Consider the following 20,377-nt stretch of genomic DNA (forward strand, 5'->3'; position numbering starts at 1 on the left):
CCCGGAACTTTACAAACTTGTAATAGGCTGCCTCTCCGGTAGCCCCGTGAGCCAAGGGACACATTACCCCCCGTGAAATGGGAAACAATCTTTTTTTTTCACTAATCTAAATGTCCCCTCCTCGGCAGAACTTTTGGTGACAGGGAATGCATCCAGCTTCCGCTCCCGTAAGTGTTCGAGGCAAACCGTTGTTACAAAAGGGGGGTCCCATTTTAGTTCATTGCCGTAGTTTGGGGTCGCCAACACTTGGGGGGCACGCCTCCCCATGGAAACCGTGAAAATGGTTGTACAATCAAGCTTCGATGGCTGCAGTTCGCGTTAATTTCCTGCCCATGTTGAACCCCTCCCCCCTCCGTTCCCCGGGGCTCCTCATCCCCCCCCCCCCCCCCCCCCCCCCCCCACCAAGCAGGGAAAGGCCAATCATGCTGCAGATCCACTTCAGCTGGAGGAAAACCGGGGGCGCGTGCGTCACGGAACAAGCAAAGGGAGCAATATCTGACTGACTCCTGAAATGTCCAGAGGGACTCGCTATCATGAGCCTGCAAGAAGTGTCATACTGTTCTGAGTGTGGTTCCGCTTGTCGCCACGGCCATCGCAACTTACCCACAGCTGTAAGCCCACGCCCTTCTACCACACCCGCACGGAAGGCTCTCAGGCCAAAGGTTTTTAAGAAAGCCTTGCGGGCACTGGTGGCATAATGGATGCGAAGCCATGCGAGGAAGTGTCTTTGAGCAATATGCGCGACGGCCTCTAGGTGACATATCTCTCCCTTAATGCGTAGCTGGGTTGTAGTGTGTGCGTGCATACGAAGGGCCAGGAATGCATGGCGCAAGATTTTGAGCGATCGGTGATGCTTTGCATCCGAGCTAAGTCTGCGCAGAATTTGTCTTTCCGAAGCAATATGCCTCCACGTAGACAAGAAGGTCTGAAGCGTCGATGACTGGAACGGGAGTAATTTTCGGGGAACTGCTTGCAGACCCCGTGACAACGCGTTCTTCGTACGCCAGCACTCAGTATCCTCTAGCAGCTGGCCAAGCGCTGCGATGGGAAAGACGGGTTCTGAGAGTGAATCGCGGATATCCTGGGGATTTGACGACGGAGAGCACGAGCGTTCGCTTCCATCCAACTTGGATGCGTCGCGATGGATACATGTCCGACGCGCCCCCTCGCTGCTGACTCTGAGTTTCACCAGTGTGTGTTCCACCGGCTCAGGCTGGGAGTGCGGCCGCACTCTGGTAGGGTGCACTGTGCCACTTCCGATGGCTTTCAGGGCTGCGATAGCTTGGAATGCAAATCTGGCACCCGGACCTGCGTGGTTCGCACGAAAGCCAATGCGTTGAATACTGTCGCCGGAACCTGGGCCGCGGGGGCTGGTCGGTTGGCTGATCGGGCACAGGGAGCCTGCCGGTAACTTGCGCTGTCGGCATAACTCGGCCTTCTGTGGTGCAATGGACTGCGTAAACGGCGCACAGCGTGGTGCATCACGCGGTACATGCGCGGAAGCCGTCACGGTACCACTTGGTATGAGTGTGACACTGTCACGGGACTCCACATGCGGGCCACAGGATGTTTCTAGTGGGACCTGTCTGGTGTTGCCTGAATGAGCGTCGGCACTTCCAAGCCAAGTCCTATCATGAAGCACACAGCCACGCTGGTGGGGCAGAACTTCACTCGTGGCGTTTGGATCTGACCTAGCCCAAGACTGAAGAAACTGAAGGGGTTCCGATGGAGACCTGTGCAGTCCAGATACGACGCCGAAAGGTGAAGGCTTCGAGAAAACGTGAGCATTGTCCCTGTTCACTCGACGTTCAGCCGGTGAAGGAGATGACAATCGGGAACAAGAAATCTGTTGTGCTTCCTGCGAACCCTCACGTCTCTCATTGCCACTTTTGGTTTTCGTAAGGTCGGTCGTAGATTGTTTCCAGTAGCAGTGGATATCCGCTAGAGAAGGATGAATGAATGATGTAGAGGCAGCCGTTGAAGCTGTATTCCATGAGCCGCTTCTGTTGGCATGGCTGAGCCTTTTCAGAAATGGAGAGCTAGATGCCACGTTTCCGCGATCTCTCGACGGTGCACATCTGTCCTGGTAAACTCCTGGAAACAGGTGATGTCCCTCCTGTTGTCTTTGATCGGGGAAGAAGCTGAGACCTGGCCAAGCACTGTCGACGTCTGCGCTCGACGGTGCCGAACACGACATCCACTGATCCCTCTCACTGCTACCAGCGGGGGAGCAGTTTCTTCTGTTACACGCTTTCATGATTATTTTCTAAGGCAAGTGATTCATAAGTACGAGATGTCTGACGATTTGGCTAAATGCCTGCCAAAACCGGGGTACGCAATATTGATGCTGCACCGGCGGCTCCTTTTCACTGAACGCACCTGGAGCACGCTCGAACAGACGACATTTGTGGCTGACACTCGGGTAACGATGGGGCCTCATCTGCATGTTCCAAAGTAATCAATATATGCATCCGTGTGCTTCGAGGACACTATGGGGTCGCTGTGGCAGAGTATGCTGAGACCGTACCTTTTTCCGAGTGTCGACGAATTTTGCGAACAACGTTGTCGCATGCCGGCTGCTGGCTGGGTTTACAACTCAGCCCCAGGGAAAAAACGAAGAACTCAGAACCCGTAGTTGTTGAACTCAGGAAGGCCTCCTGACGGAGGGACGGCAGAGCAATTTCGGCGGTACGGTGAACCTAAGAACGTACCCCTATTCTGAAGCTTTGAACGTCCGTTCGTCGAGGCGTATGTCGCCTCAACTATTTCATTTCACCACAAGAAAAACAACAGACGTTGGACGTATGCTCTCTCCGCCTTACACTGAATTGCTCTGAAAGCGAAGGAGATACACAGACAGGCGTTCTTTTAATCCTTTCAATTTAAGGGTAAAACAATTCCTTTCACACATGGAAAATGGCAATTTGTCCACAGAACGCCACCCGTCTATTTTGAATCGCCCACAGGCCTTACTTCTCGCCCCACTTGTCTTACCGTACAAATCCGAGCATGCGCTGGCGACCGGAATTCGGCAATATCCAAACATGGCAACGGTAATATGTGACAGCATCTAGCATTTGATAGTAACATGGGAAGAGGGCCTTTGCTGCGGGTATTCACGTGGGAATCAGGCGTCTTTGTATCCTTAGAGACTGTGCCATTTGAGTGTTGCATACAACAGGACAGCACCACGAGCTGCACATCGCACTCGAAGTACTGTCATTCTGGTCACGGCAGATAGATCTTCATCAATCTGGGGATACTTACTAACCGACGGAGATCTACAGCTAGCATTCGTCCCTCTGCGGAGGAGTCGAGGCATTGCACCAGAACAAGATATGCACTGCGTTTCGCTACGCTCGTTAGGCTGTCGGCCGCTTTGCATGCTCAGCCACAAATCATAGGCAAATAAAATGCAGAAGATTTTTGAGATCAGACCCGATGTTGCCCGGCTGCAACCTCCAATCTTGGCGTGGCAACCAAAGGCACCCAAACGAGATAACGTTGCCTTTGTCTGGTACGGATCTAAGGAAGTCGGACTTTACGATGATTCGGCACGTCAAGTAAGGGCCCTTGGAGATTTTTTAATTACCGCGGAAATGCCAAACGATCTTCAACGGCAGCCGGTATCATGTCCACTAACGACTGTCGCCCTGTGCACGGCGGTAGGGAAACATGCAGGGTGGAGCTCGGAAATGTATTTCCCAGGCCTTCTACCGATTCTCACCAGGATCCCAATCGTGTACCCTGTAGAGTTCCGGCTGTTAGGAAGCTTCCAGCCGTCTTGCGTAGCAAAGCTGCGTGGAACTGGTAACCGCACATTATTACGCGTCCGTGTCCTACTACCTCAAGGGCACCCCACGTTAATAAACAAGTAATGAGTTTAGATTGATAGCACAGTAGCCTGAGAGCGGTGCCAATCCCAACGATACCGTGTTCAGAGGAAAGGTTAACACAAAACACCCGGCGACTCCGCTCGTGATGTTTCATCCGGTAAGTATGAGGTATTGTTCTCTCTACGGGCTTTCGAGGTGGGGACAGGAGCCTGACACATGTGTAATCATGGTGTTCCAGGCTGCTTTTACCCTTTGTTCAGTATGGAAAGTTTCCCTTGGAATCGAACGCTCCGGTTTCTGCACTGCTGTGGGACTGCCAAGGAGAGTGCCTGGCAGTCTCCCAAACAGGCGAGGCAGGTGAGGTTCCGTGCCCGTATTCCCCTGTTCACAAACACGTCATCGGAGCAGTGTTCGTGGTTCATCATTTTACTACTGTACCATGTACGGCGTGTCCCACATTTGGCGTTTCTTTCAACACGCGAATAAGTGCTTTTGACTTTCGGATTCTTCTGAGTGGTTGCAGATGTTACTCTGTGGGAGGCGACGTCACAGACAACAAGCACTATCGAAACAGGAGGCAGGGAAGTGACCTTCATGCAGTGGTCAACTGCACATCCAATTCTGGCAATTGGGACATCTAAGGGACTCGTGTTCCTGTACAACCGACTAACGAGAGACAAACAAACGGTCCTGGGCACCCACACGAGAGCGATAAGGTCGGGAAGTTGGGACAGCGGAAGGACGGTCGCTCTGGGGAGCGAAGACAAGGTCGTTTCTGTGTCAACAGCAGAAGGTGAGCACCAATCATAGGGCCGGTGGCAACACGGCGGCCAAACGAGTTCCACGGCAAACGGTGTTTCGGGGAGACGCGGAGGGGCGTCTCGGCGCCTCATATGCAGTGAGAAAACAGCTTCACGGCAGTTATGTGAGCTGGCTTGTGCATGCCCATTAGTCGCAAAAACGCACGTTGTTTTGATTACTTGGTCTTGCTGCACTCTCGGGCTTCCGTAGTCGCGAGTGTCACGCTGAACTTTCGGACGCTATCTTGTCACGGGATAATACTGTTTGTCCTTCGCCGTCTCGGACACAGGTGATTTGTTGCAGGCCTTCCAGACGCCACTGCCGCCTAGTCTTATTCGGTTTGCCCGATCGCCGCCTGGTCCAGCTCGGGACCCGCCAAAACTGTTCAGCGTTCTCCAGGGGGAACAGTCAGTTTTCATTTACTCCGTTGGCAATCCGTCTGATACGCTAGGTGAGGGCCAAGGCGTATTCACACAGCTGCCCAGTGTTCCACTTCATTTCCTGGCTTCGAACTCCTTCGCACTTGCGTCGAAGAGCCGGCTTTCACAATGCAGCTGAGCGCTGGCGTTCACGCCACGCTGATTACAAAAATAAATGGAATAAATGTGATGACCCCAGCGCATGTGTGAACAGGCAGCAAGCCTACTGAGGGAAGGTGCCGGGGCCAGCGGGCTTTAGGGGGCGACTGGAAATAGGATTGCCCGCTGCTTCGAAATCCTCGTCGCACGACGCCGACACCCCTACGCGCCGAAACGAGATTGCGGCACGACGGAAAACGCCGGCTGTGAACCACATGCCTACTGGATATGCTCCGTGTCACGTCGCTGTTTCTCAGAGATCTCCTTAAACCATGGCTTTGTTAGAGATATGACGTGGGCGGATGAGACGACCTTGATCGTCGGATACAGGTATGGTGACGTGGCCGTGCTGAAAGTGGAGATGAACAAAAAGAGGATAGAGACCGTCTCCTCCCAGCGGGTCTTCTCACAGTATTTGGATGGTCTCTCCTTCTCGCCGAAGACAAAGAAAGTGGCCTTGGCAGGTAATAACTCTAACCCGGAGCGCACGTTTCCGCAGTTTGTGTTCACGCCAAACAAAGCACAGAAAATGCCGGATCTCTAGCAGCGACACGCTGTGGCAGTGCCAGTCTCTCTGAGGGACACTCTACTTGCGCAGTTAGGAACCACAGCCCTGCCGATGAATACAATATCCAAACGCAATACCGACGGGGCGAAGATCTCCCAGCCTCTCCGCCAAGGTTGCCGTGTAAAGTAGGGGCAAAACTCTGGCCGTTACGGACACATGTCAATGACAAGAAAAAAGGGAGCCTAGAGTCGCTGAAGCTTTCGGCTGCTTCGGTGGCGTCATCGCTTCACGCTCGGGTTTCTCGCGAAAGAAGGCAATACGATTCTGCGCAGCACATTCTATATTTCAGCACACCGTAACGCAGATGGTATCCAGAAACTGAACAGACCTTTCAGATGGGCGGTAGCTGTCCACCAAGGAAGCATTTGTCGCCGGGTACGAGGTTGTTGTTATCAGGCGACGGCGCTATCCGGATCATAGGCGCCGACAATTGGGCAGAAGTGACGGAGGAGGGCATCCAACTCCATCTCCAGATTGGCCGAGTCGCCCAGGTTGCGTGGTCCACGACTGGTGAACTTCTTTGTTTCTGCACTACTACAGGTATCCAGCAAAATAGTCGATGGCTTCGTATCGTACAAGTGCTATTGGCGAGCAGGATCCACTTGTGTTGATGCGTTATTTGATCCTCTCCCGTTGCGCCATGCGTCAACGAAAGGGCCACCCGGGGACACTGGAGACCAGCGACGGAAGGCATCAGCGTCATCCGTCTTCCGAGTGACGGACGTCGTACTCGTCCAAATCAGCTGAAACATGTTATGGATCGAAGGAAACGCGGATGTCGCGGCTGAGCAAGCGCGCATGGCTCAGAACATCTAGATAGACACGTAGTAGCAGGCCGGAGGGGAATTGAGGGTGTTGCACACTACACTTGCCTCTTCTTCGTATGCTTGTGTACTTTAATTCACAAGCGTCGGAGACTCTCCTGCGGGAGTTATAGTTATCTAACTACCGCCCTACGGGATCAAAAATCCGTCCGAGCCATCGGACGCTTCCAGCCTCTCTGTTGGTGCCTTCAGGATACACTGCCTGTTACTCAACATGGAGGCTTTCCCTTGCGGCGTCGTTTCTTACCACTGTCCTTCACGCCACCTCTCCCACTAGCCTCGTTCTCTCTGGTAGGCATTCCAGGGGCGCCAACGCCATCACGGTCGAAAATTCCACCACGCGTTTTGTTTTCCAGCACTAGCTCACTAGCGGAAGAAACTATTCCGGCGTCAAGAAATGTGCCTGTCCAAATACTGTTTGTGTGGCCTCTCTAGATGCTCAGGATTTGTCGTGCAGCTCGTCTACTTTCACTGTTGACTTCGAGCCGAGCTTTGCCTCTTGTGGCAGACATCACTGTGCAGTCGGAACAGGGAATTTCGTCAAATACTTCAGTTACGACTCATCGAAGGTAGCCTTGCACGTTTCGGCGGGCACTATGGACTACATGCGTGCACAGGGCGTGCACTGCAAACATCCCGTCTCTCCCTCATCACAGGGGGTTGCTGCCAACGGCACAAATGTCCAAGTAGACGACTCGCGTCAGGCGAGCACGGCCCCATAAGACTCGCGTGGGGGCCTCTCTCCTCCTCAAGATGTGCTGCACATGAACCCTTCTGCGGAGTAGCAGAACCTCTGATGCAGTGTATGAAGCGTCAGAACTGACCACTGATTGGCAAACGGCTCCTGTCATAAACACGAGTGTGCATGGTCCCAGAGGAGATATACAGTCACGGCAATAAATTCCGGAAAACAACTTGCACTGCGAGTCCCACAGCCCGTGTTTGAAACGTCAGATGTAATTGACGCGACAAATCTGCCCCACTTCCCGGCTGCACGAGGATAAGCATTCGGTCTTAGCTGTCACAACGCGGATGCAGAGACTGTGGGAGTTGCAGCAAAACGGGTGCGCGCGACGGCCGTCGCAGGTTGGTCCAGCTGTACATCTGGAAACCGAGTCTCCGATCCCGCGGCGTGGTTCGTATGTGCAATGTTCGACGCGGTGCGTTGAAAAGCGGTCCAGCTTCACCGCGGGTGTTGAATGCCTCACTGTCGAGTTTTACAGGCGCAATGCAGACATGTTATGACTCAAGCGATGAACGACCGTATCGCCAGTGTGGCGTTAGGAGATTCGATGGCCGCCATACTGGCAGGTGGTAGGGTACGTTACTCCAGATCCACGCCTCCTTTTTGTCTGGCGAGTTTTTAGCTGCCGCCGCCGCTTGGTTTGGCATCTGCAAGCGTAGTTACCTTACCACCTTTTCTTACTGGACTTGCAGTGTCCTGGAAATGGACCTACCACTTTATCAACGCGGCCAGCCGTAACCCGCGGGCGTCCAGTTTCGACGCTCGAAACCAACCCCATTGGTTCCAGTTGGAAACAAGAACTGGGCTCAGAGAGGTATAGGGATTCGGAGTCTACTCTACCGTAGTCTGACGCGGTTCCGTGCCCCGACACGTAGATGCTTTCCAGTTCATATCTGCGTTCAGGTCTACGTGCATTCACTGGATGGCGCAGAAGCAGCAGTGGACAAAAGGGCCCTCGAGTGTCTCCCCACCAAAGACAATCGGGCCTCGGCCACTGCATGTGCGCTCGCTGATGGCTGTCTGTTGGTCGCCCATTCGGAGGCGTACCTAACATATTTTTCGGTAGCCGAGAAAACAGGCTTCTGCGAATACCGGCACTCAGCCAGCATCGTGTCGCTCTTTCCCAACCGGTTGTCTACGAAAACGGTTTTCCAGGACAACGAAGGTGGAATTTTCCTTCACAACCCGTGCACGGAAACATGCGTCAGGTCAGTGCCAGAAGTGAATCACACGCGTCTGCTGGTTTGCCCTACGGAAACGACGTTTCGTGTGGAGCTGCCAACATTAGCCAAGAAACTCAGCTAGACGCTGTCGACCGTGATCCTCAAGCGCGAGACGCGCACGCCGCTGTCGAGGACTTTCTGAGATCTTGGGCCTGATACCTTCTTGTCGAAACTGCAGGGTCGGCAAGACTGACAAACCATTGTCAACGGTCCTGTGGGATGTGAGCGATCCGACCATCTTCGTGTGCTGCGTCGAAAACGAAGTGACCACTTACTGCTACATGCCCTATTACATCCGCGGGGAAACCGTCATGGAAGTAAGTGGCTGAGCGATCTCCATCGAAACGTGAACAGACGCCGGGACGGGCCGGGATGGAACAGCGTCATTCTCCAGACGCAGGAAAAACCCAATTCGGGCCTCTTTCTAAGATCCGTGCGCCCGAAGCCTGTGTGAGAGCATGCCTCAGGTTGGATCGCTGGACAAGAACCTGGACCTTGACGCGAAACGAACTCGTTGTGTCACAGAACTACGCGACGGCGGATGCCAGCCGCTGATCCTCCTCAACGGTACTTCAGAAGCGTTCATTGATGAGCGTCGTAGAGAAACGACAGTTTGCGGCGTAGCGGCCTTTTATCTCTCTACGGATGCGGAGCTGTATCCAGTCACCACATTGAATCGACAGAACATATATTGGTTGCTCGGAAACGTTGCCGAAACTCGAAATTGCCGTATTGCATGCGCCCTCCGCTCCTGCCGTGTGCGTTGGTTTGAGGCCGTTGCCTCCGCAGGCATTATCACGTACAAGATGCCATCTGGCAAGCTGGCGACGGAGTGTTTAAAGACGCACTCCTCAGTCGTCTTGGAACACAAAGGTGAGGGAACACCAGCTGCATCATCCATCGTCCTTTTTCTCGTCTGGGAGGCTCCTCGATGCTAGGCGTTGTACAAAATCCCCAACAAGATGTGCCAATGTAAGGTATACTCTCGAGGGCCTACTACGGTCGTTTAGCGTCTCTACTGCCACTAAGTCTACTCTTTCCCTGCTACCTGGCACAAACCACCGTACGTTTGTTTCTGGAGTAGGGTGATTTGCACTTCCCGTTTGCCACGTATGTCTGCTCACCAGGGCACAGTTAATTTACGCACACACATATTTATAGACCACAGGTTGGCGTTTGGGCACCGCGATGCTGCAGTGCCCTTATAGTTGCTCGAGAGCGAAACCAGGCGACTCGTGTGTAAATAGTGAGCACGCGGGCCAATGGGGCTTTAGGTGAAGGTGGCGAAGCGCCAAGCTCAGACAGCCCTCCAGCCCATCCCGTTTTTGTCTGAGACGTCCTGCGACGCTGCTGCGCAAAAAATGTCGGGTTGTCCTCAGGCATCACTGCGGAGAAAGCTCTCCCAAAGATCCTGCAACTTGTGGCCCTCAACAGGCTCCAAGACGCGTTCGATGTCGCCAAGGACTGTATTTGTCTCCAGCCAGCTGCCAGAAGCAAAAGTGGGTTCTCCAGAGCGTTCTTGCGTCGTTAAACGGCCGAGAGCGAAACGGTTACGGCAGCCTAGGAGTTTGTCAGCAAGAGGCGGAGGCAGAGAACAGTTCATCTCATGCATCGGCGTTGTTCCTTCACATATGTGCATCTTTTCTCAGTTTGCACTTGCTCGTCGTTCTCGCTGGTGGATTTGCAGCGCCGTTGGAGAGGCAGATCTGGGAAATGCTAGGAAAGGCAGCTTTGGACCAGATGGACCTCGAATCTGCCGAGAAAGCGTACCAGCAAATTCCCAAGGCTGACATGCTTCTCTGGCTGAACGCCATTCGCCAGCGGAGCGAAGAGAAACTCGTTGCAGCTGGCAATATCTACAGTAAGCTGTTGAGAGCACTGGGCCAGCGTTTCGATCTGGAAAACAAGCGATATACGGGATGTTCCACACCGGTCGCAGCAGTAGCACTGTGCAGCCCTTGTCCCATCAGGCGGTGGCATTTGTGATAGCATCCAGTCCGTTCACACAAGAAACACACACTCGTTTCAGAATCATCCCAGAAGCTCTGTTGTCTTCAGGTTGTACATGGGCCTTGGAAAAGTTCATGTACACGTTTCCATAAGAGTCCGATAGGCATTCACGGTGAAACGGGATCCTTCGTGCTCTTCGTGCTCACAGGTTCGCGTTTGTTGAAGCCAGACTGCATTCATGCATGGCGTTGTCCTTGTTTTTTCACTGAACGCTTTCCCGAGCTGAAGCAACACTGACACACAGAGGTGGCTGCAGCTCCGGTTGCGCTCTACATGGATCCGCGGCTGTCATTCAGTACACATGGACGAGTACGACAAGGCGGAAGAAGCGTTCTTGAAGTCGCAGCAGCCAACTCTGGCTCTCGATCTTCTAGTTGATTTGCAGAAGTGGGACAGGGCTTTGACTGTGGCTCAGGTGAGTCTTCTGCCCTAGTCTATCATGCTTAATTAAATTAAGCTTCTTGCAAGCGGCTTCCAGTTCCATGGACCCCTCAGTGGGATGGTAGGTTCTGCAACTCCCACAGCGTGGATTAACGGCCAGTGATCTTACTGTCACAAGGATTTTGAGTTTTCTTGGCTCCGACATGCTGCGTCGACACTGCCGGAAGGAGTATTCATGTTGCAGGCAGTGCTGCGAGATCTGCGACTGCGTCGATCCACGATTGCAGAACAGAGAGTCTTTTCGTGTCATACAAAGCTTAGCAGTCACAAGCACGAATCGAGAGGCAAACGGAGAGCGCCTCAGCTCTTGGCATGCTGTTCGATGTCACGAAACCCGCCCCAGGTGTCCACTTCACGCGATCCAGATCACCACTCTTATCAGTTGCTTGGCTCGGCGCGGTCAAATGAGGAAAGGATCACTGAGGATAAGAAAGCGGCTGCGCCTTCGTATACTCATGTATTTATTCCGTCGACAGACTTTAGATCCGACGAGGCTCGCCCCACTCAACCTCCGCTATGCCCAGGATCTCGAGGCCGACGGCAAGTATCAGAGAGCCTTGCGTCATTATGAACGAGCTCGGGAGATTCTCAGCAAGCCCACGGATCTCTCGGGATCCGGACGGGAGTCGCCGAAGGCCTTGGGCGAGTCTCCAGACGAACGCGGGGCACCCGGCAAGGAAATCCGCAGCAACGGGGACCACCCGTCTCGAACGTCGAACGTGTTATCACCCGAGAGGATTTGCCTGGCTGGGATCGCAAGATGTGCAATACGGATAGGTGAAATCCAGCGCGGGATGCAGATGGCTGTCGACCTCGGCGACAAGGCAGTATTAGAGGAATCCGCCTCGCTCCTTGAACGTCTCAGACAGTTCGCGGAAGCGGCAAGCCTTCATCAGAAGGCCGGAAATATAGACAAGGCTGCAGCCTTGTACATTGAGGTGAAAACACCGAGGCACTTCGCTTGTGGGGATGTAATCGCCCCGTGATGCCTCTACGCGGCATGCGTGCGGGGATTCTCTATCAGGTCTGCATATGATACACTAGACCGTTCAACCGGGATCGACGCTGGCTAGACAGGACATCCGGTACTTCTCACCACCTTCCCACATCGAGTGGCAAGGAGAAAGGATCCGTTGCCGATTTAGAAAAGATAGAACAGCCGAGTCAGAATGTCTGGCGCCCAGTGGATCTGTGTGGAGCTCGCAGCTTCGGGGCCTTCGGGCGGTTCATGCTCGCCTGTACTTACATCCGCCTTCCGCCAAAGATAGAGATCTGTGAAGTTGACGAAAGGTGTAAGCTCGACATGTGTGTGACTGTCTGAGTGCAGGCCCACGAATTCGTAGCAGCTGCGCCGTTGATGACGCAGATAGAGTCGCCGAAGATCCAACTTCTGTTTGCAAAGGCGAAGGAGGAACAACGCTGCTTCCAGGATGCAATGGAAGCTTACGCACGGGCGAAACATTATCAAGCCGTGGTCCGAATAATGGTACTGAAGAAAGACTACAGATTCTAACACACACGTTTATGCTACGGTCTCTCTCTCATCCAGGCACTTCCTGTGCCGCTAACACCTCGCTTGCCACGGGCAGTCTGCTGCTGCGCCGACTCAACAACTCAGCCGACGAGCCCGAAACCAGAGAAACTGCTTGAATAAGCCGAACCCTCGGCCTCGCTTGAGAAACAAGTCCATGCAGGTTGTGCCCCCGCTCTCTGTTCCGGTGCCAGCTCCAGGAACTTGGACGAGAGCAAGAAGCGTTTGAGATAGTCCGCACGACACGGTCGTCGGTGGCTGCTGACACCGCCGCCGAGTTTTGCAGGTGGGTATGCGTTTTCAATTCGGTGCACCTTCAAAGGACCGGAACTTGGTTTTCCATGACGGGTCAGCTAACGAAAAGGGGGGGATAGAATCGGGGGATTGGATCCCCCACGGGTGGACGGCTGCTTGCTGCCACTCGTGCGAGTGACTGCTTCCTTCCGTTTCATTCTTCTGTTCACGTGTCCGCGCGTTGATGATGTTTACGGGCCTCGCACGCAGGAAGAAAGGGTGCGTGAAGGAGGCTGTCGAGTTCCTTGTCGTTGCGGGGCGTGTCCAGGAGGCAGTGGCGCTGGCTGAAGAGCGGGACGAAATGGAGCCCTTTGTCCAAGTAGGCCCACTTGGCAATTCTGGGCGATCGCGAGACGCGATATAGTATCGGTGGGTAGAGCCTGGTCCCGGTTCCGCTGACGCGGTCGAGGGTATTGAAACTGTTGTTCGGCTGGGATCAGGTTATGGCGTCGGATGTATAGCTTCCATAGGACAAATCCGCCCCTTCGCGAGTGTAGGGCAACGCGTATCCCCTACCCAGAAGGTCTCTCCTGCTTGATCCGACACAGGTTTCCTCAGAATACCGGAAACGGAGTAACATCATGTTTGGTGAACAACGTTGCCGCTGACACATTTGCCGATTCATGCAGGGGTTATCTCGCGCTGTATCGTCTGCACCCTTGGTCGCTGAAGTGATGAGAATGGAGCAGTGAACGCCGCCAGGAAAAGGTGATTCCTTCTGGGTGCTTCTGCCTTACACGTTTGTTGTTCGTTAACTATCTTTTTTGCGAGGTCTGCAGTGTGTTGGAGACGGAATGGGAGCCGACGTTCAGAAACGGATTGCTGTATACTACGAGAAGCAAAATCTGCCTTTACAAGCGGCGCGGCATTACGCTAATTGCGGAAACGCAGAAAAAGCATTGGATCTGTACTTGCACGTGAGGCCGTAGAAAAGGGTTTGGGGCACACGTACATCTTCGTGTGTCGCACGCGTGTCTTCTGGGGAAAGTGGAAGGCACAGCACTGACACATGTTTCGCATCCAAGAGCCCAATCGGTTTAAGATGCTGTCCTAGTGGGCGCGCACGCCGCCGTCTCGTTCGGGTTCTGTTGGCTGCGCGTGAGTCCGTGTCCCAGTGCGAAGGGATGAGTCTAATGCTATTCGTGTAAGTAGAAAACAGGGGCGATTTGACGGCTCTGGCGGGACCGTTGCCGTCGCTCCTCGACGACCGCTGAGATTTGGAGACATATGCACCTGATCTGTACTGCACACTTTATTCCCACGGTCTCTCTCACGCCGAGAAATCCGCCCACTGCCTCTATGGCTTTTCTGAGACACTGGCTTCGATCTGATTTTCGGGACTGACCTCAAGAATCGTCTGTACGCCTCGGCTCTTGACAGCAAAAATGCATGACCCTGCAAGTTCGACACTGGATGTGTCATGTCTGGTGCTCTTCATTCGCTCTCTGGAAACAGGCAGACGTGCCCGCATACGATGCGGCCATCGATCTTGTGGGCCGATTCAAGCAGGTGGGCCTTATTCGAAGACTCCGCGACCTCCTGGAAGGTGAGGATTTTACTAGTCTGTCTCCACGTCGACAACGTCAGGATGCGGCGCTCCGCGGCCATCCACTACGAGAGCCGAACGTGGGGGCAGTGAATACGGAAACTGTATTATGGCTGGGGGATGTTACTGATCAGTTCCCAAAGAATGGTTGTGATGGAGTTTAACGTCGCAATACAGTGCCGTTAACCACGCTTTTCTTCCCAGGCGTCTCAGACGGCGTTCCGAAAGATCCATCCTTTCTTCACAAGTACGTCCTTGCCGCCACGGGAAAAGCCAGAGTCGATGTTTAATCCTCCTGCTGCTACATTCAAACTTCCTCTCCCTCGCACAGTGCACTGCGTACGACCGTCCGTGTTACAGACGGTCAAGACAGGCTCTGTGTGACTGTTAAAGGGGAGCCCTTTCGCCACAGCACATTGCCGGACACTTTTTTCCCTTTGTTGACACCACGCGACGCGGCCCTGTACAGATTTCAGTGTCGGTTAACGATGGTGTTCCTGTGGCCGCCCTATGCGCGCAGCAACCTACACTTCTGACCTATCACGTTCGTTGCTGAAGGCTGTTGCCTGTCGACCGGTTCCTCGCAGACTCCATGTGGCCCTGGGGGATCATGTGGAAGCGGCGAAGGGCGCATGCAAAGTGGCTGCAAAAGAACAAGGCGAGGGGCACTACAAAGCGGCGCACGATATCCTGTTCCGGACGTGGAAGAACCTAGCGGAACAGCAGTTGCCTGTTCCCCAGCAGCTCGTAACCCGCTTTACGACGCTTCACTCGTATATTCTCGTCCGACGGTTGATGCGAGCAGGCGACTTCCCCGTCGCCGCTTATCTTCTCGAGCGGGTATTACAAAACATACACGAGTACGTTTTTGACTTCTACAACTGACAGGACACAAATCGTAGCTTGGATTCTTTCTCGGAGCCGCGCGAAAACCAGATAGAGCCTTGTTGAACTCAACGGGGGAAATGGCTCTCGAGCCTCGGGCTCGAAAGTTACTCCAATCTCAGGTGCAGTAGTCTTGTAAGGACTTTTGAGCGAGGCCACACAGCCAGTAAAGAGGAGTAACACTTGCGAAGAACGCGCTACGGTTGAGGTAGAAAGTCAGGCCTTTATACGTTGTGTTCTCCCATTTCTGTGAGATGCATGAGAAACCCACCTCCTCTTGTCAGACGATCAACGTGTTTCAGCCTGGAACGAGCCTCTGCACGGCGTGCGAAGAGCGTAGGGCTACGAATGATCTTTGCTCTACGATTTGCAGATTTGAGGCACACGCGGCGTCTATCATGACCTCCGCTATTCTGGCGTTTCAGCGAGCATCGATGAAGCAACGAGCACACAAATACTCGGGTCAACTTCTCATGAAGCCTGAACTCCGACAGAATATCCCAGATAAACACAGGCGCGCAGTCGAGGCATGCGCGAGGAAGCCGCCGACGTCGGCCGAGTTCGACGTCGAGCCTTCTAGTTCGCCGTGCCCTTACTGCAGTGCCCCTCTCTTGGATTTCACGTTGTCGTGTAACACCTGTCGGGTATGGCATCCATGCTCTTTAAAAGGAAGTCGGCTCTGGTAGTAATTTAACACGGATGCAAAAGCCGCCTAAAAAGAACACACACGGATCTATTCCCTGCAGAGGCACAGCTTCGTTTAGAGTTGCAAGCTACCCAGTGGATTCTGCGGTAAGCGGATACGTCCGTGCTACCTTCTCGGAGGCCTCCTGTCTTGTGGAGGCGCTGCGGAACAGCTGGATATAACGTAGACATTAGACGTTCCAGTGTCCTGGGCGTTTTCGGCAAAGTTGCACAACCACATGCTTGGTTTTTGGTTCTGGCCTACGAGGTATAGACGGTCTAATGTATGGCATTTTTATAGACTTGTCACCGGGGTCATACTGCGGATACCAACACTGTCCTATCACCAACTTACCTCTGCCTGCGGTGTGCTTCTTTGTTTGCTTCGATTCTTAACGTCATCCTCAGAATGTGTCCCCGTTCTGCATAGCGAGTGGGAAGCACTTGGTCGTCGGCGACTGCGCCAAGTGCCCACACTGTGAATTTCCTGCTCGGGTAGGTCTTCCATCACAATATTGTGTCAGGAAAAGCGGAAAACGACGACTCAGATAAGGCGAGAACCGGAAGGGATGCCGATGCCATTTCCCGTCATTGAGGAACGCCCATGCGGTCGTCTACGCGGTACTCTAAGGCGGAGGATGCTGACACCCCGCTATGTTCTTCTGAGACAGCCAGCTACTCGACTTGGAAGGCAGAAGCAATGCAGACTTCATTTAACGTTCGGCGTTCATGCTGACCCGCAGAAAGCGAAAGAAAAGGTCGACCGAGAGGCTAGACATCTGCCCACACGGGCTTATCTGTTAGTCGTTGCCGGACGACGGAACCGGGCTCATCCTGTAACAGCATCGTAACAAACGTTCCATCTTGGCTCTGTAACCCAAATGCTCTCGTTTTTTCAGAGGATTCACTGTGGCGTTGTGCTGTCAAAACGTGCAGGCTACCGCCCTCCAGGATCTCCTTTCGACGGAGGAGGTTTGCCCGATGTGTGAAGTTGCCCTATCACCGGGAGAGATTGTCCTCGCAGATGCGAACTGTTTTCTCAGACGGGAAAATAAGGAAATGCAAGGGAGGGGTACAAGCGGAAGTTTTGAGACTGCCGCTCATGGCAACAAAGAAGTGGAGGAAATAGCAGTGAAGAGACAATCGGAAAAAATCGTGTCCATCAATGCTGCTCTCGAAATGGTTGGGGCCACTCCAGCGACAAAGTCTCAAATCGCTGCGACGCCACCGCCCCCTGAACGACCCTATTGAATGAAACGGTTTTCGCTTGACCTTTCCTTTGTCTGGGATGAACCCCAGTTGCAGCGTACACAAATTACCTCCCATGAACTCTACGTCTGTACACACGCATACGTCAGACTAGAGGAATCGGCATACCAACGCCTTCTCGCACGAGTCAATGTAACAAACACACCCCTTGCCGTTTGTCTCTCTGTTGGCATCGACTTGCTGTATTTCCCTCCCACTGCTAGTGTATCCTCTCTCCGTAACTCCGGCTATCAGATTAGGAAACAGCACGTTTCGCTAGAACCCAAAACGCGCGTGTGACCTTCCCAACGGAGCGACGTTCCTCGACTACATCACTGACATTTTCTTATTCACGTGCCCTACACACACATAGGGGCCGAGCACGCGGACAAGAACGTGATTTGGAGGACCTAACTATGATGACGAAAAATCAGCTGAGCATTTGTACCAACTACCATGGGATGCAATTTAAAGAGGTCCTAGAATGTTGCAATAACTAGACGTGTGGAGGGGGTTTCGGTACCATGCTCTGCCGCCGGCATTCCCCGTCTGGACCCTACGTCTTTCAGTGTTGCTGTGGAGCTCTGGCTGTAGCATAAATCAGCAGCGAGACCCTGGCGGGACACCCGTTACAGCCGTGAGATAATGAAGTCGGTGGTTCCACGTATCCCAGGAAAACTACGGGTTATGCAGGCGCGCTTGCCGCATGAAATCCCCTCTGCGGCAATCCAGCTCTACTGCGGTACTGTCGTGTGATCGCTCGGCGATGCACGGACGAAGCTCCAATGCAGAGGAAGCCGCAATGTAAGCTGGCTCCGGCAATATCGTTTGTGGTCTGACTGTTCCAGTTGTAAGCCAAACGCTGTTGCATCTTCAGTAAAGTTTCCACAGCATATGGAGGCGCACAGGGTTTCTGGGCACAGCCGCGAAGAAAAGGTACGTTTCGGCCTATAAGAGGAAATCGAATTCGCTAACAGTTTTTCAGAAACTACAAGGACAATGAAAACCGAAAGAGGCCGAGATGCTTCACCGAAATGCACAGAGTGAAGTGTCTATCTCTACATTAAACCGAATCACGATCGCTACCGGTGTGGCTTGCTTTTGGCCACTACCGCTGTGTTCGCAAGTCGGATGCCGGCCTCTGCGAGATACTCAGACTACCAAAACGCTCTGTGCATCCTCTCATACAGCTCAGGCTCTGCTAAAGAAGATTACTCATTTCAAGAGAAATATTCTCTCCACGATATTCTGAGCGGAACATTGTTTGTGGGCTTTCCCCTTTCTTTGGAAGGTGGCAAATCGCGCGACCATGCAAACCAGCTTTTTGGTTCGATTGCGTCTTCGCACACAAGTCTAAGGGGCTGACCTGCTTCCACTATCACGGTGTCACTCCCATACAGTTTTTTTCCATGTCATCGAAACTGCTGTTAGTGAGCAAGCAAAGGCGTCTTTATATTAGCTCGATTCTGCTAACTTCGTCTCATCAAACGGTTAATGCGCTTGAAAGGCTTACGAGAGTCATCGTGACTAGATCGATCCCTGTCGGTATAACAGAACGCTACTTAGCAGATGCCATTACATCCTCAAGACGAAATCCTTAAACTGTACCAAGTAATGGTCATACCCAACTCAAGCCGTCTGTGTTTCTGGCCCTATCTGCACCTCTTGAACAAACGGCTGTGGTGGTTGTCCGTTCCCTGGCATGTTACAATGTCAGGCCACGGCGGCGGAATCCCCAACAGTCGCATTTCTGTCTGGTTTCTTCTGTCGAGATTTCCCGGCTCCTTTCCGAATCGTCGGATGGTTCGTTTTCGAACAGAAGCTGCGTTATCATGCATGGTCTCTCCGCCTGGATTTTTCCCCACCCCAGAGCAGCTGTCGTAGCTTTGTTCGTTGAACTGAACTGAAAGACTCTACCAACAAACACTCCGGCTCATTCCCGAACAAGGCTCCTAATCGCTTTGCTGTGCAGGGCGTCTGACTTCGGACTGTTCCCCTCGGCGCCCCGCTTCTTGGTACCAAGCACTATGCTGGGACCATAACCCTCTGAGAGCGCACACCAGCATCATCACCTGCCACGCCTTCGTTCGAATGGCCCACATACAAGGGACGTTGCATGGTGGCAGACTGCCTAGTCCACCCAGAGAGGTTCGAAACCATCCGCTGCAGAGAATGTGCCTGTTCCTGTTCGTCGGCAACGTGCTCATTCTTCTCTTTCACTTGTTCTCCGACATCTCTCGTCCAGATTATCAAACGCCATATTTCGCCTTAGCAGCGAGAATCTCGACCCGGGTTCTACATCAGGACAGTCGAACGCAGGTACGCTAAGCAAGTGCCTCATGGCTGTGTAATAATTAGATTAAAGCGGGTCATCCCCTCCCTCCCCTTGCTACTTTGCCTCAACTTATGCATTCCTTGTCTCGTTTCCTAGAAATCTGGTTATCTGTGCGGAGTCCTCCAGAGATGCGGCGTGTTGCAGCGTTCCCGTCTGTGTATGGATGAGGAGCCACGTCCGCAGACGACACTGATCAAACTTTATTCTCTGAGTATACGTAACTGCCTTGACCGTGTGTGTATTAAGACCGGCCATAGCAGCCCTCGCGAAAAACACAGATGACAGTAAAACTTTTCCGGTGCCGTTTTCAGAGTACACTGTCCCTATTGAGACGGCAGAGAATAGTAGAATTCTACACGTCAGGGGTCCAATCAGATGTGCATGAGGTACCTTTCATGTATTTTGCGGTTCCTGTATTCACCTGGTCCAGGGAGGTATCGACATCTGTGATTCGAAATTCAGGTAGAGCGTCTAGATTCCACCGCTGGAGCCAGCTACGATTACCCATGAAGTGTGACCCTAAAATCTTTGGAAGACGTATTCGTTTCTCAGCAAAAGACAAAAGTTCAGGGCGTAGTGGTCTTTGCACCAATAAGCATGGCAAACGCATCGAAGCATCATTCGTTCTCGTAGGTATGGTTGATCTTTCGCATACTCTGTCTTTGTGTCGGGGGTGTTGTGCGCAGGAAAAAACCCAGGGGAGGACAGTTGTGGATGACCTTCATCAGACTGCGTCCCAGTCGTTACTAACTTCCGGCTGGAACGTTCACAGCCATGGTTACCGAGAAAATGCAAAGACTGAGTTGCTCAGGGGCGTTTTAAGCGATG

The 20,377-nt window shown here is 53.1% G+C and overlaps 2 protein-coding genes across 2 annotated transcripts; both read left to right on the forward strand.

The window, feature by feature from the left end:
- Window positions 1-5,504: 5,504 nt before the first annotated feature.
- NCLIV_011600 (conserved hypothetical protein) lies at window positions 5,505-7,329 on the forward strand (the record flags this gene model as incomplete). The annotated part of the gene is made up of 3 exons (XM_003880677.1): window positions 5,505-5,679; window positions 6,180-6,323; window positions 7,043-7,329. The coding sequence occupies 3 exons, from the start codon at window positions 5,505-5,507 to the stop codon at window positions 7,327-7,329; spliced, it is 606 nt and encodes a 201-aa protein (XP_003880726.1).
- Window positions 7,330-9,381: 2,052 nt separating this feature from the next.
- On the forward strand, window positions 9,382-15,282 carry NCLIV_011610 (wdr19 protein, related; the record flags this gene model as incomplete). Its single annotated transcript, XM_003880678.1, has 12 exons — window positions 9,382-9,448; window positions 9,955-10,074; window positions 10,263-10,436; window positions 10,882-11,000; window positions 11,503-11,997; window positions 12,354-12,512; window positions 12,752-12,843; window positions 13,062-13,170; window positions 13,631-13,768; window positions 14,307-14,397; window positions 14,602-14,644; window positions 14,985-15,282. The coding sequence occupies 12 exons, from the start codon at window positions 9,382-9,384 to the stop codon at window positions 15,280-15,282; spliced, it is 1,905 nt and encodes a 634-aa protein (XP_003880727.1).
- Between the last annotated feature and the right edge of the window lie 5,095 nt (window positions 15,283-20,377).

This window comes from Neospora caninum, chromosome IV, assembly GCF_000208865.1.
Source record: "Neospora caninum Liverpool complete genome, chromosome IV".
In the NCBI taxonomy this organism is placed as follows: Eukaryota; Apicomplexa; class Conoidasida; order Eucoccidiorida; family Sarcocystidae; genus Neospora; species Neospora caninum.